Here is a 27,399-nt window from a genome sequence, read left to right as displayed (position 1 = left end):
AATCTGGTATCAGGATAAATATGACATTGAGTCACCGATTGTATACTATGTATTTTTTATTAGCTAAGCAATAAGTGGTAAATGCAATTTTCGTATATATGGGCTCTCTGTCCCACCTCGCAGGGCAAAACAGAGAACTGACTTGTTCCTGACAAAGATATTATAAATATACTCTGACAGAGGTAGTTCCTGCTTCCGAGCCGGCCTGTCAGAGTAGAGACTGGGCGTGGTTTAGACTCACCCAGCCTATCGTTGATTGTTGGCGCAGAGGCTGGTCCCAGCCCCCTGAGCGCTTCAGCGGTCAGTCATTGTAGCTGTGTAGAACATACTGTTATCAGGCACCTGGCTACTGTTATCTAACAAAATACCGTTTGTTCTCGCAACACTACGTTCTGAATGTGCCCCCCCAACTCATTGCACAGTCCCTGTCTTCATGTTATTCTGTATTTTTCCATCATGAGAAAGGCCCATGGCCCTGAAACTGTTAACAATGTCTCAAATCAGCTATGTTGCATAACACATACATCCACACAAGCCAACAGCAGATAATATTCAATCACATATATGGTAACGGGCTATATTGCATAACACAGAATCCTCATAGTATACAGTATGTTAGTATGGGTATTCGAACACAGCTCATGTCTTCGCAGTGACCGTACCAAAATAGTTAACGCCATTCAGTTAGACTGGTATAAAATTGCTTTTGGGATATCTGGTGTGTGTGTGACTTAGCCTCCAAGGACAACATTCATTTTCCACATTATTTATAGGCTAATCCCCCTGCACTGAAGTGGTAGCTTCCACTTGAGCCACATACTAGAAATCACCCAGTTTTCAAAGCCACACCAATATTTCAACTTTAATTTTCAAACAAATAAAGGACATTTGATACATGTGAAAAACTATATAGAAATCTAAATTGTACAGTGCAGAAAAATGAGAAATGTAAAAACATTTTCAATTTAAACAGACAATTGAGAACTTGAGAAATTCATACGAATATTATATTATTCCATTTGAACAAGTGTATTAGATTATTAGACTGATAATCGTTACATGGACCGTGAACTTATTATGATTTCCATCAAAAAAAAGTATTTTATATATATAAAGAAACAGGCTTGTTTCCCCCCAAAAAAATATCACATCAGATGGAGACGCCCGGTATGTAGATACATCTGGGCGGAGATACGCAGGCGCATGTGGGATTCCTTTCAAAATCACTACGACGATGTTTTTGAATCGCCATTTTAGAAAAGAAGGAGAGCTGTTCGGAACAAAAGCAGTTAGTTAGCTACATACTTAAACGCTTTGTTTACGCTTAACGATATATTACATATTTTATCCAGTGATCCTACAACGTTGAAATGTCTCGGGACAGATTTAACATTAACGTTAGAGGAAATAACCGTGGAGCTGGATTTCAACGCCGGGGAGCTGGGCCTGGTGGTCCGATGCGAGGTGGAATGGGTAACCTGAATAATTTCAGACAAAACCAACACCCCTTTCAACGAGGGCCTCATCCCGGTAACTTTGGAAAACCACCCAACCAGATACGTCCGATGACCCCTCAGAAGCCTATGCCACCTACTATTTCCCAGCCAGGCGCTCAACCGATTCGGCCACCACCTACTCCTGGCCCTGCGCTAACCATGAAGGGCCCCGTACAGCAACAGCAGGCCGCGGCCGCAGCAGCACCTCCGGCGACCGTAGCAGCACCTCCGGCGCCTACAGCAACAACTCCAGCGACTGCAGCACCTGTAGCCGCACCTCCGGCTGTTGCAACAGCACCTCCGAAAGCCGCAGCAGCACCCCCGAAAGCCGCAGCAGCACCCCCGAAAGCCGCAGCTACACCTCCAGCAGCCGCAGCAGCAGCGCCGATAGGTCAACCAAAAATGCAGTCCCCACCTCCGAAGCCTGTTCCTCCGAAACCCGCAATCTCATCTCCCCCACCAAACCAAATGAAGAAACCAGCACTTTCATCTCCCCCACCAAACCAAATGAATAGGAACCAGCAAAGACCAGGCAACGCCAATGGAAATGGGCATAAATCTGCACCCTTTAACAAAAAACCTGAACCTCAAACTCAGAATACTCAAATGGAGGCCGAGGAAGCCCAGCACCCCAAGGTTAGTAAGGACGTCAGTCAGTCAAACTAACATTCCGTAATTGGTATGTTAATTAACTACTGTATTTTAGCTAATGTTAGCTGTGGAGCTGTGTTATGTTAAATACAAGTGGACCCACTGAGCTAGTAAAGCTTTCCGTTCAAAAACGTTGCGGAGTTAGCCAGCGAACGTTAGCTAATTAAGCTAGGTGGCTAACTGTTACATGGGAGACACGTCGGCCATTTTGTGTGAATCTAGCGACGACGGTGTAAATATTTTTTAAATTGAAAAAAAATTAAACCACGGGTACATTTCGACAATGTTACTGAAAGCTAATTTATATATATGCATCCACACGACGCGGTTAACAAGCGCATGGAATAGGCGACTGAGAAGACGTAAACTAAAAGTTGGGCCTTTATCTTCAACTGGGGGGGGGGGGGTGTAAAACCGGTTGAGTAACATGCATATACCCCAGCTAGCTAGTACTAACTGGATCCTTTGTCCCCATGATAATTTCATACAATCCTAATAGTTAATCTTATCCCAAATACTTTTACATTTTGGTTTAGTTTAATTACGATTAAGGTTAATTTCAAGTAACACTATCATTGACATTTTAGTATTTGAAACTGAACGTTGTCTCTGTCTGTAGGAGTTGAGAGCGACGTTGTCATCGCTGCGCAGACCTGGCGAGAAGACATACACTCAACGATGCCGCCTTTTCATTGGCAACCTTCCCAATGATATCTCAGATGACACGTTCAAGAAGCTGTTTGCGAAGTATGGCGAGCCCAGTGAGATTTTCATCAACAAAAACAAAGGCTTTGGCTTCATACGCCTGGTAAGTGCACCACACTGGTTGCATAACCATTGTCATTTTGGTAGTTGGCTCTACCATAAAGTAATTTTTGGTGTTTAGTGCCCCCTCTAGTTACAGTTTAAAAGCATTTCTACCATTCCAGGAATCCCGTGCATTGGCTGAGATAGCTAAAGCTGAACTGGATGATGTGCCCATGAAAGGCAGACCTCTTCGGGTGCGCTTCGCAACTCACTCTGCTGCACTGTCTGTGAAGAACTTGTCACCTTTCGTTTCCAATGAGCTACTGGAGGAGGCCTTCTCCCAGTTTGGAGTGGTAGAGAGAGCTGTGGTAATTGTAGATGATCGCGGGCGTTCCACTGGCAAGGGCATTGTTGAATTTGCCTCTAAGCCTGCTGCACGAAAGGCCCTGGATCGTTGCAACGATGGCGTCTTCTTGCTCACCACGTAAGTTGTATACATCTATTTGGCAACTTTAAGTAGAACATGAAATGCATATGAAGCTTTCTCCTAATGGCTCATGCTGTTACGCTGTAATTGATACTCTTAATGTCTTAGGTCACCTCGTCCAATTGTCGTTGAGCCTCTTGAACAATATGATGATGAGGATGGTCTACCAGAGAAACTGGCACAGAAGAACCACAACTATCATAAGTAACCCTCACTTCATATAACTAAATGGCTTTAATTCAATAGCATATGGGATTTTGTGCTTGATAGGTGTGCATGTTTTGTTTTCTTATTACCACAACCACAGTATACCTTTGGATGTTATGCTCATTTTGAGTTAAGGTGAGAATTGGAAACATGGCTATTGTGGCCAGGTGCTGCCCGGGCAGATCTTTTCATGCAAACTGCGCTGCTAGCCCTATCATTACAGAGATTCCAGCAATCTGCTTTTCATGTCTCTGCATGTCCATATTTGCCTTAACGATGAAGTGTAATACCATTTTATTTTCAGGACAACAAGGGCTTCAAGTAGAAAAAAACATTTAGACAAACTGTTGCATTCCTGAGTTTTATTGACAAATGTCAATAAAAATAGGCACTGCCAAAGCAAAAACCCGCCACAAATGAATTTGTATGAACCGTAGAGCAAAACATGTAACGTGTTCGTGAGTCTCTGCTTTTAATAGTTTGTATTAAAAATCTGGACCCAGCCTCCTGGGTGTTGCGGGCCTGGCGCAGTGCATGCGGGCCAGGTGTACGGTGTTTCCTCCAACACATTGGCTTCCGGGTTGGATGTGCATTCTCACCAACACAGCTCTAGCTCAGCCCCCGTTAATCACACAGACAATTGGTTGCTATCTATGGGTGCAGAAATAGAAAAATCCAGTGCCACAACCCACAACTCTGTAGCTCAAACACAATGTTTAAGAAGGATTATAAATCCAAAACGGGCATTCGTTAAGGTGGTATTTGTTGATCTAAAGTGCTTACCAGATGTTGGGTTGGTAGATGAGACAGCTGTTAACTTCTTGATGCACCCATCCCGTTAGCGGGATCATTTTCGTCAACCACCGCTGAATTGTAGAGCGCCAAATTAAATTACTACAAATATTTAGTTTTCATGAAATCACAAGTGCATTATAGCAAAACACAGCTTAGCTTGTTAATCCACCTGGCGTGTCAGATTTCAATAAAGCTTTTCTGCGAAAGCATACCAAGCGTTTATGTAAGCACATCTCTCTCAGTAGACAATATTACAAACAGCTAGCAGCCAAGTAGATTGGTCAGAAAAGCAATAAATTAAATCGCTTACCTTTGATCTTCGGATGTTTGCACGCACGAGACTCCCAGTTACACAATAAATGTTCCTTTTGTTCCATAAAGATTCATTTTATATTCAAAATACCTCCATTTTGTTGGTGTGTTATGTTCAGAAATCCACAGGCTCAAGCTGTCACGACATCGCAGATGAAAATTCCAAATAGTATCCGTAATGTTCATAGAAACATTTCAAACGTTTTTATAATCAATCCTCGGGTTGTTTTTACAATATATAATCGATAATATATCAACCGGGAATGTAGCTTCATTAGTAGAGAGAGAAAATGGATGTGATTTTTCAAAATAAAAGCCTGAAACTGTCTAAAGACTGTTCGCACCATGGGGAAGCCATAGGAAAAGGAATCTGGTTGATATCCCTTTAAATGGATTGAAGGCAGGCTATGTAACATGGCGTTTTCAAAATAGAGGCCACTTCCGGGTTTGATTTTCCTCAGTTTTTCACCTGCAATATCAGTTCTGTTATACTCATAGACAATATTTTGACAGTTTTGGAAACTTTTGACAATTATATGCATATTCTGGGCCTGAGAAATAGGCAGTTTAATATGAGTACGTTTTTCATCCAAACATCAAAATACTGCCCCCTACACTCAAGAGATTAAAAATCCATTCCAGTTGATTTTCTGATAAAATTATTACCCATGTTGAGTACCCCTCTATGCACGTCTTGGTTACAACTTTCTATTCTAACAACTTGTGGCTGCAGGGAGCGGGAGGAACCGCCCAGGTTTGCCCGTCCTGGCACATTTGAGTTTGAATACTCTAAGCGCTGGAAGTCCCTGGATGACATGGAGAAGCAGCAGCGGCAGCAGGTGGAGAAGAACATTCGCGAAGCCCGTGAGAAACTGGAGGGAGAGATGGACGATGCGTTCCATGTGCACCAGGCCAACATGATCCGCCAAGGCAAGTTTAGCTTGGGACAAACGACCACTTTTCAAAATAGAAAAGCTTTTAGCATTGTCTTAGATGTATGTTCTTGCACTCTGTTTAGATCTGCTGAGGCGGGAGGAGGAACTACGGCGCATGGAAGAGATGCACAGTGCAGAGATGCAGAAGAGGAAAGAGATGCAGCTCAGGTATTGAAACTGGTTTGAGTTACTGTTTGTTCCACAATTTATTCATTGGAATGTTACTGAAACTTGGCAGTGTGCATAACAGGCAGGAGGAGGAGCGTCGCATACGCGAGGAAGAGATGCTTCGCCAGAGGGAGATTGAGGAGCAAATGCGCCGCAAGCGTGAGGAGGCCTACAGGAGTGGCAACTTCATGGACAATGTAAGTTAACCTGAGCAGAGTATCATACAACCATTCAGACCTTGACATTTGTAACTGAGCTGCGTCTTCTTACTGTCTTGATTTCAGAGGGATATGAGAATGACTCAGGGTGGCACCATGGGCATGGCTGGTGAGTAAATCTTATAACAATTTGTTTTCATGAATTGTAACGAGTTCTTGCAACCCATATCTTGATTTTCAGCTTGACCCAGAAATGTGTTTTGGAACGAGAGTACCTAGTTTGACTGCTTTAAAAAAGCATATGATGACATTGCCCTTAAGCTGCCCTGACTCTCATTTTAATGTATGACGTTTAGTCCTGTTGTCCCTACTAGACAATCAATTTGGCTCACCCAACCAGAAGTTCCCCATGGGACACCAAGGCATGGGGGGACCCAGCACTGGGGGAGCCATGATGCCCAACGAAATGGTAATGTATTCCAAATGGATTCCAAAACTAATAGGGCCCAGTTGAGTGTGGGTTTTTCCACTGGTTGCTGTAGTTGTCATCAGGGAGAGTGAAGTAGATGGGTTTTGCTCCGGTCGGCCAAGTTTGGAAGCGTGTGGAAGAAATGAAGCTTGTTTGCATCTTCTGCGGCATCTCTGCCATGTTGAGATTAAATTTGTGCTCAACGGCTGTTTTCAGCAACAGCATGTTCCCTCAGTTCCTCTACTCTTACAGCCTGTAATTCAGCTGAAAATAATCAACCTGTACTAAACCCGGTGAATTGTGTTCCAGTGCTTTCTCAAAGCTCCTTCGTGTAATGGACCAGTTGCAAGCCCTGTCTTGTGTGAGCCAGACAGGCACTTTTTCTTGGCAAGTGGAAAGATGTCACCCGGCAGCATTTTTTTGTGGCAATTTGTGGATTTAGTACTTTCCCCATACAATCATTGAACTTCATGCTATCACATGAAATGGTACAGATGCTGTTTTGGTGAAACCTGGAAATATTTTTAGGGGCCTCAGTGTGAAGTGAACTTCCTGCAATGTTCTATTGTGGCATGGATTGACTACCTAGTTGTTGTAATGTTTCCCCAGCCACCACCTTGTCGAAGCAATTCAAATGAGGGGTTTTAGTACAGGTTGCATTATGAAGCAAATGTCTCTTGACATACCATTGAGCTAATGGGTAAGCTCCTTAGTGCAACTTGCATAACAGAATATGAAGAACTGAGGATGACAGGCATTGCATTGACTGCTTGGAAACGTGTGCTATTTGTACCCTGTGGGTGAAACCCTCTAAAGCCCAGAATGTGATGAAGGCATCCGCATTAGGCCTATGGCAGGCAGGTGTATTAATGTCCTTTTTTTTTATGCTATAGGCTAAATGCAATTAATAAGTTGACCAGTTAAATATCTGGTAACTTCCTTAAATGTTCTGACGCAAAGCTGTTAAGTCCGTTTTAAGTGATACAGCTTGCGTTTTGTATGAGTTAAGTTTTTATACTGTCAAGGATCTATCAATTAGTGTAATGGCACACGGCCGCTTTGACTCAAGGGTGGCAAAACAATCTGGCAGGAAAAACGGCACAACAGGTCGGCTGCTTTTGCAATAGGTGAGCAGATGTTGCTTTTCGATACTGGATTGTGCAGTTCGACAACATGTCTTACTGATATCTCCACGTGTCAGTTTTTCTGTTCTTTGGTGCAAGCAATGCAAAATGACCCCACCTTTTTATAGTGCAGGGATCGCATGGGGAAGGTAAGATTGCTCTGAAGGGAAGATGGCTAGTAGATATGTTACTGTCTGGTCTTGCCGCTACACACACGGACGCAATGACAAATTGGGATGCCATTTATTGTTGACATTAGAACTACAATTAATTGGCCAAGCATTTATTTGTTTGAAGAAAATGGCTATGGCTAAGCCTTCCTTAACTAAGCCTGCTTTTGTTAGGCATATTGTGTCCAAGTAGAATCAACGATTAATACAGTTTTTACACAGTGCCTACATCAACATACCAATAGGTGTAATTTCATTTTTAGAGTTTAGGCATTTTAAAGTGTGAAACATGGCCTAATTCAAACCAAAGTATTCTGAATATGACTGGGGTAAAAGGTCAACAAATGTTTAGGACACCTTAAAATACATCATTCCTATATCTGAAGTAAATCTCTATCTTTGATGTAAAACTGAAATGTTCTAGAAGGGTCCAGAGGTCAACTGATTAATTGACATGGCCGCTCAATTAGGGCCGATTTTTCAAGTTTTCATAAGAATCGGTAAGCGGTCTTTTTGGATGCCGAATACATTGTAATCCACAAGGAAACTGCGTGGCAGGCTGACCACCTGTTACGTGAGTGCAGCTCCAAAAGGACCTTGTTGCTGCAAGGAGCCAGGTAAGTTGCTAGCTAGCATTAAACTTAACTTGTAAAAAAAAAAAAAAAAGGAATTTTAACATACTCACTAGTTAACTACACACGGTTGATATTACTATTATACTACTATTACTACTATTAGCTTGTCCTGTGTTGCATGTAATCAATGAGGTGCCTGTTAATTTATCATTGAATCGCAGCCTACTTCAACTTCTCCAAATGTGTGATTTAGCAAAAGCGCATTTGCAAAAAAGCACAATCGTTGCACAAATGTACCTAACATGAGCATCAATGCCTTAAGATCAATACACAAGTGTTTTATTTTTAAACCTGCATATTTAGTTAAAATAAATTAATGTTTGCCGGCAATATTAACTAGGGAAATTATCACATCTCTTGCATATACCCTGACTCTGCTTGCACTGAAAGCAACAGTTTGTGCCGCCAGGCTCGTTGCAAACTGAACTAATTTGCCAGAATTCTACATAATTAAGACATAACATTGAAGGCTGTGCAATGTAATAGCAATATTTAGAGTTGGTTGCCACCTGTTCGATAAAATACGGAGCGGTTCCGAGAGAATAGACGTTTTGTTTTCTAAATTATAGTTTCTGGATTTTACCATATTAATGTCCAAAGGCTTTTATTTCTGTGTTGTATTATAACTAAGTCTATAATTTGATAGAGCAGTCTGACTGAGCAGTGGTAGGCAGCAGCAGGCTTGTAAGCATCCATTTAAACAGCACACTACTGCGTTTGCCAGCAGTTCTTAGCCATGCTTGAAGCACAGCGCTGTTTTTATGACTTCAAGCCTATCAACTCCCGAGATTAGGCTGGCAGTACTAAAGTGCCTATAAGAACATCCAATAGTCAAAAATATATTAAATTCAAATGGTATAGAGAAATGGTCGACGAGTCATAACTTAACCGGGAATATTGAACCACCAGCTTTCCTATGTTCTCATGTTCTGAGCATTGCACGTTTATTTCTCCAACACTGTTTTTGCATTATTTAAACCAAACGGAACATATTTCATTATTTGAGGCTAAATAGATTTTTATTTATATATTAAGTAAAAATACGTTTTCTTTGTTCATTCAGTATTGTTCTTGTCATGATTAAAAAAAAATGTTTAAAAATGTAGTCGGCCGATTTTAATCGGTAACGTTTTTGGTCCTTCAATCGGTGTCGGCGTTGAACAATCAGAATCGGTTGACCTCTAGTCCAGACACCCAATGTGATGTGGCTTATTTTGAGAAATTTACCCCAGCCGCGATACGACACAAGGAGCGCTGAGGAATTGTATCAGGGCACGCCAAAGACATGAACAAAAGCACCCAAACACATCCATTTAGTGTAGTTACGTAGGTCTTTAATGTTGTACACAATTTGTTTCCCCTAACTTTCTTCGCAACGTTGTGATCCATTTTGTTTGAGTCGTGCTGTTTACCTCACACAGCTTTGCAGGCTGAGCCTGTCCCTATAGTACATGGACACAGACTGCGCAACACAGCTGGTAGAAGAAATGGCTTGTCAAATAAATGGAACATAACGTTGTGAATAAAGTTCGGAATGTCATGTGTACAACATCTAAAGACCTACGTTACTATACTGACAGTGTGTCTGTTTCTAAAAGGACATGTTTTTTGGTATGCTCTGATGCTGCACAACGAACAATGAGGAAGTGAATCGTGGCTGGGGCGAGTTTCTCAATCAAGCCAAATCACTAAAATGGTTTAAGGACCCTAAAACATTCCATTTGCATAACATTGAGATTTACTTCAAATGGGAAATTTCACCTTTGGAAAAAAATGTTTTATTTTGCCACCGGAATTGTACAGCAGCAGGGTGGCAATTTGTGTGTATGCAAAATGGAACATGGTCTTTTCGTCCAGGAACTTCAGTAGATAATCTGGATTTGCCACAACTGCTGTGAAACTTCAGTTTTGAGTCTTAACCAATATGGACCTATTTTGCGTCAACTACTGGCATATTTCCAAATATGTGATGCTTATTAAATTGTAGAAGGTTTGGTTGGTGAAATGGCACTCTATAAAGCGTAGACCCTGCAAGTAACATGTCAGGATTAGGCTAATGAACATCTACTTTAATTAGTTCTAGCCTATTGGCAATCCTGTAGACTCGCTTAAACTTGTAGTTTGTAATGTGAAATTTACCCCCCCTCGGTCCAGTGTTTTACTAAAGCCATGAAAGCTTCAAGTTTAACAAATGAGTAGGACTTTGTGGGCTCATTGATTAAAATCATATTTTTCCCATTTTTATTTTATTGCCATTTGAAAGGTCAGCAATACTGTAGTCGTGCAGTGATATCCTACTAGTGTGTTTTAAGCAATAGAGGCAGCGCGAGCAACAGATTTACAGCTATATTGTTAAATAGGCCTGATATAGTTCTACACAAAGAATTTGTGGTGGAATTGTAGCGCTGAAGTGCATTTATTGTCTGGCCTACCTGTAGGTTTTTGGCATTAAATATAACCGTTGGGCCATAGCAAACCGGCTGTCTTCCCCAAAATGCTCCACTTGATGCCAGTAGTGAATGATGTAGCCCAGCCTTTGGCATGCACAGCAGACTATGGTAGGACCTAACTAACGAAAACATTACCCTTTCTTCCTTCTCTGTATGTTACCTGTGGCACCTGTGGATCTGCGTATTGGAACTATTTCAACGAACGTTTCCCTTGGACATGTCTCCTGCTGTTTATTTTGTCATGGCTCTCAAACAAAACCAACTCTCTCTACCCCCTCCCCTCAATATGGACTTGAACTGTGTGCACCGCACTGCCCTCCCCACCCCTCCAATCTGGCTCCTTGGTATGGTTGTTAATCCCAATAGCGAAATGAGCGAAACTTCCCTCAGGGAGGCCGGGGGGGACTGGGTCCTAACAACCAAGGGTTTGGCAGGGTCCGTGAGGAGTTTGATGGGCCTGCCAAGAAGCCCCGCTTTTAAATCTGTTCAGTGTCATTCATAGCAGCGTTTTTGTGTAGATTCTCTGAACATCTTCACATTGAGTCATAATTGTTGTATTTAAGTTGAAAGTGTTCTTGCATTTTAGCCTGAAGACTCATTCATTTTTATGGCAAGTTAGGTTTTTTCTTTTTTTGATTTTGTATTTGGAGTAGTGTGAAATTAATACTTTGGTCACCCTCAGTGATCATAGCGCTATCTCACCTATGTATAACTTTCTTTCCAGTTGTATCATGCTCTGTGACTCGTGTCGTAAATGGTGATAAATGTCAACTTTTCTCACCTTTCAATGGCTGTGTTTTGTGCCATTTAAGATTTGAAGTAAAAACATGTAACTTTACAATAAAGACTTCAGTTGGTTCTCTCCAAACCCTCTTAAAGTTTATTTTAGCCCAATTTCGAGTTACCCTAAATAAGCCCAGCAGGAGTTTTCAAGCCTTTTGCTCTAGCCGCCATCTAATAAGTGGGTCAATTATTGACTAATATATTGCCTAGCTTACCCTGGATTTAGTATGTTGGAATGCCTGGGGGTGACTTTTTAATGTTATTAATCACCATGTTCCCATGTGAATGAAATTGAACAAATATGCATACTGAGACAGTATTGCTAAAGCCAAGAAAGTTGACATTTTAGAGCACAGTTGGGCCAAGTAGAAATTGTACTTGTGGGGCCCAATGTTGACAACGGAAATAAGCAGTCCTGGTGTCAAACGTGACTAATGCTTCTAGCAGTATAAAACACTTTCTTTTTTTAATCTGGATTTAGTAATGCCCTTGGAAAGTCTGCTAAAATGACAGTTTCGGTTCAGTTTTTCAACTTTCATTAACAATGTTTTAAACGTATGACTTTGTCTAGCCCTAATTGAAGTGATATGGTCTTTGACAACTGCTGTTTCTTTGGCGTTGATAACAGAGTTATGTTGGACTGTTCCGAAGTTGGCTACATATTGAACCAAGGTCCACCTTGACCATCTCTAATGTTTTTAAAAGCAGCACTTCATTCATAAGTCTCTTGGCATTGCATTATGTAATCTGTTACATTCCAATGAATGTATCATACAACAGAATGTATGAAAAGGATCTACAAATCTTAACCTAAATTCTAGTTCCAGCCACTGTCTAACGTGTGCAAGTCATTAGTCAAATGGTCATGTTATTACGAGAAACTGTGAGGGGGACCGGTAGCGTGTGGTTTTGCCCTCAATGCTAACCTAGAACTTTTCAGCCTCCTTTTTATTTATGGCTCTTTCCCTGGATTTCTTTAGTAGCTCTCCTAGCCTAAGCGCTGTTGATAAACCAAGAGTGGTGTGAACTGATTCATTCCAGCGAGTACCACTGTCACTGAATTTTCACATGCAGATTAGACAAGTCTGAAACCATCATGGAAGCGGTAAAGGGGTAGTTTCGCGATCCAATGCTAGCGTTTGTGCTAGCTTAGCGCAAAGACCAGAAGTCTTGAGGGTGTTGCCTGAACGTCCCATCTTTGTGCTAAGCTATTTAGCATTGTCTTGCTAAACTACCTTTCTTCAATCTGGATGCATAGACCAATGGTAGCCAGAAGTTCACCTGACTCTGGGGAATTAAATAATGGGCTCAAACTTCCCCTAGTATTAGGGCAGATATCTTTCACGCATTTATGAAGATGTGTTATGAAAGTGCCAGCACTTTGCAACTTTTTTTTTTTTAAGTCTTTGATTACACCTCTAAATCTATTTTCCAACTGAGACTTAAGGTGACACACACCAAAGGGTAGATATCTCAGCAATTAAAATAGATTTCTTTTTGGTAAAAAAAATATTTTAACATTTTCTGTGTAGGAACATTTCTTTACTGAAGATAGGAAATTCTCACCCTTTTTAAATATATATATTTTTTTTTACATCGGTATGGAAATAGCACCAGTCACTATGTAGTTGAACTCAATAGGCTCTTACAATTTCGGCAAAATTGAGCTCAAGAATTACAGCAAAAAGATCGATCATGGTTGTGGAGCATGTTAATCAAATGACTAAACATTCAGTTTATCTAACCCGTTGTCTACTCAAATATCTGAGTACCTTGACAAAAGTAATGTAAACCATTAAATGTTTGTTTTCTGTACATTTCTTCTTTGACAGGTTTGGCCACCTTATTAAAGGTTGCCGTGTGTAAGGAGACCTTTCTAAACCAAGAAATCATAGGCCTAACTGAGTAGCACTTAATACAGTTTACTCCTATGACTTGTCTTAAACAGACCAACCAACCTGATGAAGACAGTCTTGCCTTAGTGAAGAGTTGGCAGTTAAGGTTCAAGTCGGTGTTCAGTATTGTAACAGGGTACCAGTTGGTGAAATAGTTTTGATTTTAACGACTGATTGGAACAGACACCCCATCTAATATTCTTACTGGGTGTTATTGCCAATGGATCTAGATGATTTGGGAGACTATGGGATCCAGTTTGCCTGAATGGCTGAATAACAAGACCAATGATTGGATCTGGCACTGCTTGTTAGGGTGTATGTTTCTAGGTGTACTCGGTCAGCTCTTGCTGGACTACTCACCAAGTTGGTCAACTGGCATACTAATGTAGGCCTACAGGCAACTCAGTTGGATATAGGCCCAGTAGTAGCAATATACTGAGAATGATCTGACTTCATTTTAAATGGAATTTAGACTTGATCTGTGGAGATCTGATGTTAACAAAGAATTACCATGGGTTGCTTTATTTTAGCTTCTTGGGCTGTGTTTACAGACAGGCCGATTCTGTTATTTGTCCCACTAATTGTTATTTTGACATCAGATCTTTTCAGAGCTGGTCTGATTCGTCAAAAGAATAATTAGTGAGAAAATAATCAGAATTGGGTTGCCTGCCTAAACACAGCCATAGTATCATACTCTTACATTTGCAGATGGAATCACAGATCAGGGGACAAACTAATGATTAAAATGTTGCTAGCTTTGTTTATATGCACCTGTAGTGGGGATGTAGACCACCCCTTAGTTTTTTATATATATGCTGAACAAAAATATTAACTCAACATGCAACAATTTCAAAGATTTTACAGAATTAGTTCGCATAAGAAAATTGGACAACAGAAATAAATCCATTAGGCCCTAATCTATGGATTTCACATGATTGGGCAGGGGCAAAGCCATGGGAGGGCATAGGCCAACCCATTTGGGAGCCAGGCCAAGCATAGTTAGTTTTTCCCTGCAAAGGGGCTTTATTACAGACATACCCGTCAGTTTCATTAGCTGTCCGGGTGGCTGGTCTCTGATCCCGCGGGTGAAGAAGCCGGATGTGAAGGTCCTGGGCTGGCGTGGTTACACGTGGTTGTGAGGCCGGTGTGACAACCGCATATTTTATTTGCCCTTTATCGTCCCCAGTACAAGGTGCACCTGTGTAATGATCATGCTGTTTAATCAGCTACTTGATATGGTATACCTGGTGGATGGATTGTTTTGGCAATGGAGGAATGCTCATTAACAGGGATGTAACCAAATTGGTGCACAAAATTTGATGTGCCTTTTGTGCGTGTGGATTTTTTATTTTAGCTCATGGGACCAACACTTTACATGTTGCGTTTTTATATTTTTGTTCAGTGTATATATATTTTTAGAATAGTGTTGTCCTGGCTTTGTATGGATTATAGAAGGACTCCACTCTGATAGTTTTGTATCAAAGACCTTGTATAACCAATGGAAGTCTTTGGTAGAACTTCCCCTTATTCCCCGTCACCCTTCAGCAGACTCAGGAGACCTGCGTACCTATAAGGAGCGAGAGGCTTGTCTTATTCAAGTGTCGTGAGTGCATGGGGGTGCAGTAGCTGTGCAATAAAGTCCAACAGCCAGCCTGCCCCATTCCACAGTAGAGGCTCCGGCAGTTGATTACGTTGCGGATCAGTAGTTCTGCAGAAGTCAGTGGACAGTAGAGCCTGGACTTGTGTGCAGCGAGAGGTATGCTTACAGAGCCACTGAAGGTAAGTGTTCCTGTTTTATGATTTGTTTATATGCCAAACTTAACTGCTCTACCTTCCTCTCACGTAATGTGACGATACAGGGGTTCTGGCATCACACTTCTGAAAAATGGAATCACAGTGCAGTACTTGTTCCTCCCTCCTGTATGTGAACTTGTGGCAATGTTTGTTTTTTTAGCCTGTGCAGTATCTGATATTTTCCCTTTCATTTTTTGACCAAAGCTGGTCTCTATGAAACGAGCTGTATATGGATGGCTGTGTCACTGGCTCAACAATGAATAGTGTATGATGGTGAATACCCTCAACTCTACTTTAGGCCAGTGTAGTCAACACAACTCCTTTTGCAGATCCTTCTCTTTCAAGCTGTAATGACCTTTTGAAACCAAGTGCAAAGTTCTCACAAACGTGTGGGGGGGTGGTGTTGGATTTAGCTGGCATTAGGATTTTGACATTGAATTCATGGCTTCCTTGGCACTGTAGAAGGGACTTGTAACCGATTGGTAGTCACAATAAATCGTTGGTGGGCGGCGCTTTGTTGATATCCTATTTATGACATCCTATTTATGACATCCTATTTCATCAAGTAATAGAAGTGATTTGTGAAGCTTGTCTTTTGTCCAGTGTTTCCCTAGTATTACAACAGCATTTACTTTGCCTATATTGCAAACCTTGATACAGTAGCCTACATTTTAGACCTAGGCCAAAATGTTGCAAGTAAGGTGTATCGTAGTACTTGAGCACAGGACTCTGACTCAAGTCGAACTAGTTATTTGCAATAGAGATAGTGTTGTGTAAACAAACAATATTCAGGGCTTGACATTTGTTCTGGGGGGAATGGGGTTTGTCTGGGGAAATGAGACTCATCCTGTTGACCTTTTCTTTTTTACTTGACGTGTGCGCTACATGGACTGGCTTGTTTTGGGAGTCTGCAATGAAACACTGGCTGGCGATATTTTCCCTGTCCATTTCAATATTAAGGCAAAACTCAGAAGAACCTCTAACGAGTCAGTATTATCAGATTTCAGACTGTCTGAATACCCATATTAGCGTACTACATACTTTACTCATAGTCACATACCGTGATGCATGCGGCTCCTGAGTAGGCGGGGCGGGGCCAAGTGTGGGTGATTGTTTTTCCTAATTCAACAGACAGGCATTGAATTAACCAGCCTGATAATGGATAATTTCCAATTCAATATAGTTATCTTAATTGGGGCTGTCCCCGACTTTAAAAAAAATCTTGGTTGACTGAGTCGTCTATTCTTTTGACCTTTAAAAAAATCAATGTTTTTACGTTCTTCCGTATGTAGACAACCAGAAGAAAAAGACCTTAACAATTCTCCTGCTGGCTTTTGCAGATTCTGCCCTTACTCTCCTGAAGTTGCCAGTGATGGGCTACACGGAGTTAGCCACCTTTTTTTTTTTCCTTATGTGGAATGCCTATATATTTCTACCGATCTGTGTGCCAGTTATGGTTTTCATGTGCATATTTTCCTGTAACAGTTTCATTAATAATAATCTCTTCATATTTCCAAATCATTGTCATGGTCTACTCAACATTCTATGTAAATGACACAAACTGAAAGGGAACTTCCATTGCCAACTGTGAAATTAGTCTACGTAAAGCCAACAAAAACATTGCAACTTGCAGGTAGTATATATTTTAAATCATATAAAGCACATTGGCTATGCATGGGCCTGTCTGCAATGAACTTGAAACATTGTATCAACTTAACTTGGGTCAGGCCCAGAGACTTGCACTAGCGAATGTTGCAATATTGTGCAAAATATTCTGGGCCCTCAGTTTCCTGTGCCAGTGAGCTCGGGACAGACACGGCTGAAGGCTATTTGCGCAAGAGATAAGAAGCAGTGCTTCTTTTTGAGTTGAAGGAATTGGTTACTTTGAGTAGCTCCACAGCTCATTGGTGGTGCGTTAAGCCAATTATAAATACTATCAGATCTCCAAATGGACACTTCATATGGGCTGCATTTTGAGAGGCTGGTAACTCTAATGAACTTATCCTCTGCAGCAGAGGTAACTCTGGGTCTTTCCTGTGGCTGTCCTCATGAGAGCCAGTTTTATTATAGAGCTTGATGGTTTTTGCAACTGCACTTAAACTTTCAAAGTTTTTTAAATTTTTCCGTAATGACTGACCTTCATGTCTTAATCTTGGAACTACCCATCCTGGATCTGGGAGAATTGTCATCAACTACACTAATTAGCATAGCGGTCCAAAAATATTACTAGAAAATATTCATGACATCACAAGTGAAATATAGTGAAACACAGTTTAGCCTTTTGTTAATCACCCTGTCATCTCAGATTTTGAAATTATGCTTTACAGCCAAAGCAAGACGAGCATTTGTCAGTTTATCGATAGCATAGCATTATGTCCAGCTAGCAGCAGGAAGCTTGGTCACAAATCAGAAAAGCAATCAAATGAACCGTTTACCTTTGATCTTCGGATGTCTTCACTGACGAGACTCCCAGTTAGACAGCAAATGTTCCTTTTGTTCCATAAAGATTATTTTTACACCCAAAATACCTCCGTTTGTTGGTTGTTGAGAAATCCACCGGAAATAGCGGTCATGACAACGCTGAAAAAAAATGCAATTATATCCATAATATCGACAAACATGGCAAACTTTTTTTAATAATCAATCCTCAAGGTGTTTTTCAACAATCTATTCGATAATATATCAACCGGGACAATTGGCTTTTCAGTAGGAGCGAGAGGAAAAATCACTACCTCTGTCTTTTACGCAAGAATCGCTCAGAGCCCTCAGCTGGCCGTTTACGCTCATTCTTCACCATAAAGGCTTGAAACTACGTCTAAAGGCTCTAGACACCTTAGGGAATACTTAGAAAAAAGGAATCTGGTTGATATCCCTTTCAATGGCCAAAAGGGATGCATAGGAAATCAACCGTTTCAAAATAAGAGGCACTTCCTGATTTGGATTTTCCTCAGGGTTTCGCCTGCAATATCAGTTCTGTTATACTCAGACAATATTTTGACCGTTTTGGAAACTTTAGAGGGTTTTCTATCCCAATCTGACAATTATGTGCATATTCTAGCATCTGGTCCTGAGAAATAGGCTGTTTACTTTGGGAACGTTATTTTTCCAAAAATAAAAATAGTGCCCCCTAGTTTCAAGAGGTTATGGTAATGATGGACTGTCGTTTCTCTTTGCTTATTTGAGCTGTTCTTGCCAAAATATGGATTTGGTCATTTACCAAATAGGGATTTGGTCATTTACCAAATAGGGATATCTTCTGTAGACCACCCCTGCCTTGTCACAACACATGATTTGCTCAAACACATTAAGAATTTAAAGAAATTCAATGCACACCTGTGAATTGAAATGCATTCCAGGTGACTACCTCATGAAACTGGTTGAGAGAATGCCAAATGTGCAAATCTGTCATCAAGGCAAAGGGTGGATACTTTGAACAATCTTATTTTGATTTAACACTTTGGTTACTAAACAATTCCATATGTTTAATAGTTTTGAGGTCTTCACTATTCTACAATGTAGACAATAGTCAAAGGAAACCCCCTGGAATGAGTAGGCGTTAACTTTTTGCTACTGAGCGACTAAATAAAAAAATCTTGGCGTTTCCACAACTCTGTCCTTGGGACCCCAAAGAGGGAGAAAAACAAACGTGCCCCAACACTACACAGCTGAATTAAATTTTTATTTTATTTATTAAATTATCAAAGCTTGATTAGTTGACTATTTCAATCAGCTGTGTAATGCTGGGGCAAAAACCAGACCGTGCACACCTTGGTGTTTGGGAAACTCTGGTGTATGTGTCTAGTGACTGTAGGGTCAGTGCAGATAGTTTGGGTACCATTTGACTATTTAGTGGTCTTATGAAGCTGTCTGAGCCTGTTGGTCCGAGAGCCGATGCTTTGGTACCGTTTGCCGGACAGTAGCAGAGTGAAGTCGGTCTTGGGTGGCAGCAGTCTTTGGCAATTTTTGGGCCACCTTCTGACACCGCTGGTCAGCAACATAATACACTAAAGCACTTCATTGGGAGCGAGATGATGACTGCAACAGCTTGATCATAAATGTTTAAATAATGTTAAACAGGAGGACTGAATTAAAAAATATATATAAATCTACATGACATCAACCCAGACACATCCAGAGTCCCCGGTGCCGACACATTCAGTAATCAAAAGATGGTTTAGTATTTAGTAAGAACAAAACACACTTCCATGAGAACAGATCACCTTTAGGTTTCAAAGATTTAGCCTACGGTGCAACACTATCATTTTAAGTTGAACTTAGCCTACATTTGAACACCGCCGCAGAAGCTTTGCTATTCGACGTCGTCCGAATGAAGGGGGTTAGTTTTGTTTGACTACTTGAAGAGAGCCTATATCTTTCGCAGTCCACCTGTTCCATTGAAGTATGGGAAAGTGCATTGAATTCTACTAAATGAAGAGCCAAAATTAGTCTAACATTCTGGCATATAAACCATACTATTTACAAAAAATTAACATTTTATGACGTTCTATTTTCTCACACTGAGAATGAGTCATGCGAGATTGTATTCTTTCCCACTATTTGATTTTGGTAGCGCATCCCCATATCTAATTGGTCAGCTGAAATGAGTGCCATCAGGGCATTTTAAAGTATACTCTATCAGTATGTTGCATATTATTGATTTTTTTTTTTTGTTGCATACTCAGCCTATTTAGAACGCAAGTATGGGTATTCGGGCATGTCCACAGCATTCTCAATGTAGAAATACTAGAGCAGTGAATTGTACTAATATTTGAGGTCTTTGTCATAGGCAGAAATGCTGTCTTGTCACATACCAGTAGCCCGTTTTTGTTTTGGACATGCATTATCGGCAACCTTCAATTTTCATGGTTTACGGCTCATTACTCATTACTTTCATTTGTTCCCCTAGGTAAATTAGGAAGGTTTTAGTTTAATGTGACTTTTGTTAGACCCAGCTTTAATTTATTTACTGTGAGGTAATAATAATCACCTTGCTGATTTAGGGAACAGCCTAACTTATGTAGAATGTAACTTTGGAGTATTGCTAAGCTCAACTAGAATGTGTTGATCCACTGGGCTGTTCTTGGGCGGGGTGGACAGTCAAGATACTGGGTTTGGGTCTATCTGTGTCATTCACAACCTAGATATGCATAAAGAGCACTTCACTTTAGTGTGGCAGCTGCCATAAAGGCACTTTCTCTTTCTCTCTCCTGTGTTTTGAAATGATCTGTGGCACTGTCAAAAAATGGCAGCCTGTTTCCCCCCTTGTGCATTTCATGCGTCAAAGTATTGTCAATTGTCCTTATTATAGTGACATTCTCAAGCCAGTGGCCAGCCAGCCAATCAATTGTAAAGGGTTTTTCTGTACAGTTCACAAGGACTGTGCCAACCTTGATGTAGCAGCTTGTATGTAAACGGTGTCTCATGCAGCAAACTTAGTGTTGGTAATCTTGGACTAAGCGTCTTGTGTAGAGAACTACCATGAGCAGTGAAATCAGCCCCAGGGCTGTCGTGTGTCTGTCTGCACTGTGATCCATTTACCCTCGGAGGTCTCCTCTTTGAGTGGTCAGTCTGCTTCTCCGTATCCCCTTCAGAGTGTGATGCCAGAACTACCCTCCAGGGCCTTAGGGCTGCTACTGGAAGGGCTATGCCCTTTCCAAACTCGCTCTGCAAGACCGACGTCGCAAATACCCATCATGAGGTATAAGGTGAAAGCGTCTTCATAGGTCCTGACGTTTTGGGGATTTGCTATAACAATACTTTTCCAGTGTCAACCAAGTCAAGCTTACCTTGCTTTGTAACCGTTTCCAGTTCTCACGTATTTGCATGATTGGTGTTATGGCTCTTACGCATTTGCCTGTTACCACAGAAGTTACAAAAAACATTAGCTATAAAGTGACCTAGGATATATATACTTACTACTTGTCAAAATGCACCCGTATTATTGGGTTTGCTCTATTTTTTTATGTATGTCTTTTTGGCACAAGTTCTTTACTTTCACATTTTACAGTATGTCAGTCAATTAAATCTAGTGCATGCCTGTACTATAGTTTTTGTAATTTAAAATTCCCATAAACATCCTCTACATCCATGTAGTTTAGCACTCAATTCCACAGCTATTTGTATAGGAATGTCTTTCCCAAGTTCCTAGCTTCGAACTCATTGTTTCTCTCTCACTGCAGGGGCCTCGGGTGATTGTAGGAGGCTGATGAGCTGCTCCTGGTCTAACATATGGTAAGCTACCTCCCCGAGTGGCTAGGTGGAAGACTGTCATTGCACCAAAGGGCAAATACTAGTCTGAATTGATGTAGTGTTGCAGAGGCATTGTCTACCTTTTTGAAGCATTTGTCTCTTAACCCATAAATCTAAGCCCTTGCTATGCTGGGTAGGGGTGTCTACTAAGTTATATGGAATTTAAGGTCTTAAGGATCATTCAGCTATTTTTAAGACTTGAAGTATGAAGTTATTAGAAAGTATTTTTAGCCATACTGCTATTAGCCCATACACATCTAAGAGATGTTTGTTCTGAAGTCTGTTCTATATCTGAGATATTAAAGTCTCCATATGTACTTTGTTCAACTGGTACCGGGGGAACCAGTTGAGGCCTGTGGGCGTCCTAGGGCAAAAACAAACATGTTCTTGAGTCTCACCTTTTCCACAGCAGTGTCAAATTAGTGTATAGCCCAAACTATTTGCACGCTACAGACAGAAGTTGGTAGATCAGCTGTACCAACTTTACACAAGTCCCAAGACTCTTGTGGGGGTCGTAGAGAAAAACGTAGAACACCATTGTGTTTGTGAGTCATCTTTCCATAGAGGGGTCATAATAGTTTATAGGGTCAAACCGTTTGGACGCGACAGATTTTGTGAATACAGATTTTCAGGATGTCTGTCTGACAAACACCGCTCTAGCTCTCTCAACTTCCACTGCAGATGCGCAAGTGTGACATAAGTGGATGCGGTAGATTGAGACCCAACCAATCTCTAGCTTAAACTGACACATTTTGATTATGATTTTTGTATCATGTTAATTAGATTTCCGAGAGGCATGGACATCAACCTTACGGGGTTACGTGCTTTATACTAAACGAATGGAAATCCTTGTTTTTGGCAATGTTGCTTTGTTATTAGTGGAAGTTGACTTATGTACCTTTTTTTTTGCAGGTTAACTGAAGAGACTGTCTGTACAAACCGGAGCAGGGGCCTTTCTGGTCTCTCCTAAAGCACGGAAATGGTTCTGCGGGTTGGTTGAACTGTTCTTCAACATGTTAGTCTAAATGGTGTGGTTGCGTTGTTATTCCTTGATTCACATTTCCAATGGATGACAGTTTGTAGCGACTGATTCCATTTTTCTTTTCTCACTCCCTTAAGGGAAGAGTTCTGATGCCGCACCAGGCTCCAACCAGCAGAGAAGCTAGAAGTTCAACGGGAGATTATTTAATTTTTTCTACAAGCTATTGTAATAAAAGGTTCAACTTTGAGACTTGTGTTTTTGTTTTTTTAATACATCTGTAATTGTTATAGTGCATCTCTAGAGACGACTACTATCCACAGGGATGTTTTGGCCATTTTAATAGAACTGGTAGCACTTTACACTACTGTTTCCACTGGAATTTACCAGGCAAAATAGTAAGTTAACACAATTGGTACTAAATTGTGCCTAGTGAAGCTTGTCAAATGACCATAATTACAATGCCATTTAAAGTGTAAAATAAAGTACTGCCTCTTTACTTATTCAACAATTGAATAGAACTGATTGAACTTATGTGCATGTTTACATGCGTCACCAAGTATGTTTATAGATCTGCCATGAGTAGATTTTGGTTGACCTATTTATCTTGTTCTGACTGAGGCCTTGTGACTTCCATTCTACCAGTATATCAAAGCGTTTAAACTCGCAACCACACAAAATGCTTATTCTCACCTGTCTGGGAAGCCTCTGATTGTCCAGTTACAATTAAGGGGAAGGTGCTGTGTTTCCCTGTGCTGGATCACTCTTGTATCCTGTGGGTTGGCTGTCAATGCTGGAGATGGTTCAGCTGAAGGTACACCAGGCTGGAACAAGGAATGGAGAATGTGTTTTTTTTTTTTTTTGACTTGGATCCTGGCACTAGTCTAAGGCAATAGTTATTTGGGCAGAAACACTGCCCCCAATGCCCTTGCTTTAGTCACTTAGAGTAGACATTTCATGACTTTTTTAAAAATCCATATATTTTATTGTATTACTGTTCTGATGTAATCATTGGGTTCACACAGGGCAGCCGAAGACTAAGCTGGAAATACTAATGGTAACTTGGTGTATATATGACCATTTTAAAGAACCTGAAAGCAGTGGTTTTGACTTGTTCATATTCAACATGAAGCAGACTTAAGTAGTCCATGCTCTGACTTGAATGCTTCCAAATGTCTCAACTCCAAACATCTGCCCTGCAATATTTGATTACTTCTGAAGTTTGTAAAATAAATAGGTGAATCATGGCCCACAATAGCCACTTGCACCTACCTGTGTAAGTTGACCCCTGGAAGAAGGGTAGAGGGAATAAAGTAGTTGGCATCCACCTGGCCTGCCTCGTCGATGCATCTTTAATGGGCATGAATCATTGATCAGCCTCACCTGGCTGCATGCACCCCCAGGGGTGCCAGTGCACACACCGAGACGGGCCTGTGCAGTCCGCTGGAGACATGAGCACCACCGGAGCCCGTCCTGGCCTTAGCCTGGATGCCGGTGGGCTATGGAACCAGAGAGCCATGCAGAGGAGCAGAGCTCTAGTTCGAACCTACCTCCAGTCCAACTCTGTGCCCCCTCTGCCTCGGCCCAATGGGACCCGGCAAAGTGACACTGTCCGACTGCCTTCCCTAGCTGCCGTTAAAGCCCCGCAAAGGCAGCCCACCATGACTCCGCTCAGGTAAGCTGATACCCGTACTTCTAGGTACCAGACTGGGGCCCATGCAACCACTATAGCCTTGGATGCTGAATGCATTGTTCTTATTGGAGGACTTAATTGCGGACCAGATATAATGGAGGAACTTTTTATACGTGGGTTTTGTGCTGTATTTTCATTGGTGCAACGTTCAAAAGATACATTGTGTAAGAATCCTTCGCAATTGCCTATCCAAACTGTTCTCTTTGTATCTGAAAAATATTGTGATATTGATTCATAATACGTTATCATACATTGAATTGAGTGGATAATGAGGAGAGGAAGGATGGGGATTATTTCCTAATTTGTCTGGAAATTGCGTTTAATTGCCCCAACTTCTGTTGGAAAGAAGCAAAGCAAGTTGTGCAGTTCCCAGCAATTAAGAATCAAATTAGGTACTTTACACACTTCGCTTTGCTTTGACAACAGACGCCTTCCTCCATAAATCTCAGGTGTAAGAGGATATGTCTCTCTTTGGGACACATTGCTGTGTTTGTGTGTCTTGGGGGATAGGAGGTGAAACCTGAGTGAGGCACTTAAATACCTCACGAATGGAAACACTCCCCAGCAGGACACATCCCCTGACACCACATGTTCTGCTGCAGTCAGTTAATGTCCTCATCTCAGGTTTTGAATAACTAATTAACTTAATTCACACAGTCTATCTCAACAAGACTCAATACTGTATTTCCTCAATGAAGACAAATGTACAATATGAATGTTTCACTGGTCAACCGGTTCCTTTGGCAGAGTAGGACTTAAATGCTTGTTTGAATGTAATTGGTTTGTTTCTGTTCAGGCTCCTGAAACACAAATGATTAAAGGATGTTTAAAGTGTGTCAACATTTCACCTTTTATGGCGTCATGTCTAGTTTTACAGTATGTTTTATGTTATTTTCCCGTAGTTGCTGATCAGTGTTTCTCTTTGCCTCTGTCCCATCTTTATCTGTCTGACTTGCTCTTCTCACAGCATCAGCAAGCCCTCCCTCTTCACCCCGGGAGAACGAGCCTTGTTCGAGGGGTTTTCCCGCAACCGCCGTCACCCTCTGCGAAAACGACCTCTGCCTCTCTGCATGTCCTGTGACACAGTAGTAGGAAATAACCTAAGCCAGAGCAGCAGACCAGTGTACACCCACTTCTCCTACCCCATCAGACCCAACCCAAAGCTGGTGAAGCCCAGATCACAAAGCCTGACCCTGGCCACGGAGCAAGGCGAGCTCCGTCCTCTGGTGATACAGTACCGCCAGTCGTCACAAGGGGAGGGTCTAACAGTGAGAGGAACGCCCTGCCTGAGCCTCCCCAGCCAACCGTGGCCTCCCGCCGCTCCTATGCCAGCACGCACACAGCTTCACATATTCTTGCCCACGGAAGGATTTGGAAAGGGGGAGGAGGGGGACAGTGAATCTGTGGATGAAGGGTTTATGGACGAGCTGGATAGTAAGATCACTTCCCTAAAACTCCAGTAGGGGAAGGCCAAGATTCACAAACACCCTGATTAGGCCCCTGGAAAAATAAAGTGACTTCCCACGACCCACTAAGGAAGGGTTCTGGGTTTCATGTTTCGGAACAACAGGTCTTAATTGAGGACTGCTCAGTTATGCAAGCCACTTTGTATGCTGGTCTTTCAGTTGATCCCAGGCATTTAGCCTGAAAAGAGCCTTGGATGGTACTACATTTTCAAAGTGTGTTACAAATCTTCTTACCCGGAAAATACTGTAAGTTGGAAAGGCTCGAAATTAGATCACTAGTTATTTTTTTGGCAAGGTGTATGTGTAGGCTCAGAATAGAGTATGGACTGGCAATTTGTCACAGAATAATAAATAAATCCAACCACTGATGAGCTTTTTAATGTGCAGTACCTGTAAATACAAGTTCCTTCAATTAAACAACTTTATAAGAACGTTAAAGGTTCTAATTTTTTTTTAGAAAAGAAAAAAAAAGTGCATTCGTGAGGTTGGGCACTGATGTTGGGTGACTAGGCCTGGCTCGCAGTCAGGGTTCCAATTCTTCCCAAAGGTGTTCGATGGGGTTGAGGTCAGGGCTTTGTGCAGGCCAGTCAAGTTCTTCCACACCGATCTCAACAAACCATTTATGTATGGACCTCGCTTTGTGCACGGGAGCATTGTCATGCTGAAACAGGAAAGGGCCTTCCCCAGACTGTTGCCACAAAGTTGGAAGCACAGAATCATCTAGAATGTCATTGTATGCTGTAGCATTAGGATTTCCCTTTACTGGAACAAAGGGGCTTATCCTAAACCATGAAAAACAGCCCCAGATCATTATTCCTCCTACACCAAACTTGGCACTATGCAGAGTTGCTCCTAAACATTTCCACTTCACAATAACAGCACTTACAGTTGACTGATCTAGCAGGGCAGGAATTTCACTAACTGACTTGTTGGAAAGGTGGCATCCTATGACGGTGTCACCTTGAAAGTCACAGAGCTCTTCCGTAAGGCCATTCTACAGCCAATGTTTGTCTATGGAGATTGCATGGTGGTGTGCTCGATTTTATACACCCGTCAGCAAAGGGTGTGGCTGAAATAGCTAAATCTACTAACTTGAGGGGGTGTCCAAATACACAAGTTGTAGAACCAGGAGAAATCTAAAAAAAAACTAGATAAAGGTTAAGGTAACCTGTTGGGGAAGTATCAGGCCACTAGGGCTGTCATGAATACAGGACATCCTTCTGTTCTATCTAGAATTTGTATTTCTATCTAATATTATGACATCTAGTGGCCCTTATGGGTACTTTGCTTGAAAATCAGAGACACAGTTTGAATATTGCTATCCACCAATGATTCTCAGCCAAATCAGACCTTCATGGTTGAATTGCTGTGAAGAAACCACTACTAAAGGACACAAATAAGAAGAAGAGACTTGGTTGGGCCAAGAAACACGAGCAATGGACATTAGACCGATGGAAATCTGTCCTTAAGTTTAATGAGTCCAAATTTTAGATTTTTGGTTCCAAACTCTGTCTTTGTGAGACACAGAGTAGGTGAATGGATTATCTCCGCATGTTGTGGTTCCCATGGAGGAGGAGGTGTGATAGTGTGGGGGTGCTTTGCTGGTGACACCGTCTGTGATTTATTTAGAATTCAAGGCACACTTAACCAGCATGGCTACCACAGCATTCTGCAGCGATACACCATCCCATCTGGTTTGCGCTTAGTGGGACTATCATTTATTTTTCAACAGGACA

General features: G+C 41.5%; 1 protein-coding gene across 5 annotated transcripts; it reads left to right on the top strand.

Moving 5' to 3' along the window:
* The first annotated feature begins 44 nt into the window (after positions 1 to 44).
* Positions 45 to 26,101, top strand: LOC110489271 (splicing factor, proline- and glutamine-rich). Of its 5 annotated transcripts, none has more exons than XR_002468544.3 (12): positions 45 to 2,132; positions 2,767 to 2,955; positions 3,077 to 3,378; positions 3,490 to 3,585; positions 5,429 to 5,625; positions 5,714 to 5,798; positions 5,881 to 5,995; positions 6,083 to 6,125; positions 6,331 to 6,425; positions 21,456 to 21,507; positions 22,438 to 22,516; positions 22,645 to 22,754. XR_002468544.3 is itself a non-coding variant. In XM_090228146.1 (10 exons), the coding sequence occupies exons 1-10, from the start codon at positions 1,371 to 1,373 to the stop codon at positions 25,276 to 25,278; spliced, it is 1,998 nt and encodes a 665-aa protein (XP_090084272.1). In that variant the 5' UTR covers positions 45 to 1,370; the 3' UTR covers positions 25,279 to 26,101. The 5 variants fall into 5 exon arrangements, 2 of the variants coding, with proteins under 2 accessions (XP_090084272.1, XP_021417622.2); XR_016493629.1 differs by having other exon boundaries at positions 22,438 to 22,540; XR_002468545.3 differs by having other exon boundaries at positions 22,438 to 22,553.
* The last annotated feature ends 1,298 nt before the right edge of the window (positions 26,102 to 27,399 follow it).

Source organism: Oncorhynchus mykiss, chromosome 30 (genome assembly GCF_057628025.1).
Source record: "Oncorhynchus mykiss isolate SJ-2025 chromosome 30, ASM5762802v1, whole genome shotgun sequence".
In the NCBI taxonomy this organism is placed as follows: Eukaryota; Metazoa; Chordata; class Actinopteri; order Salmoniformes; family Salmonidae; genus Oncorhynchus; species Oncorhynchus mykiss.
This window is presented reverse-complemented; position numbering and strand designations above follow the sequence as displayed.

Bases quoted from the DNA above. Each gene is read 5' to 3' on its own strand.
- LOC110489271 (XM_090228146.1), top strand. From the start codon at position 1,371: ATGTCTCGGGACAGATTTAACATTAACGTTAGAGGAAATAACCGTGGA. The intron at 5,626-5,713 runs GCAAGTTTAGCT...CACTCTGTTTAG, and splicing joins GGCCAACATGATCCGCCAAG to ATCTGCTGAGGCGGGAGGAG. The intron at 6,126-6,330 runs GTGAGTAAATCT...TGTCCCTACTAG, and splicing joins TGGCACCATGGGCATGGCTG to ACAATCAATTTGGCTCACCC.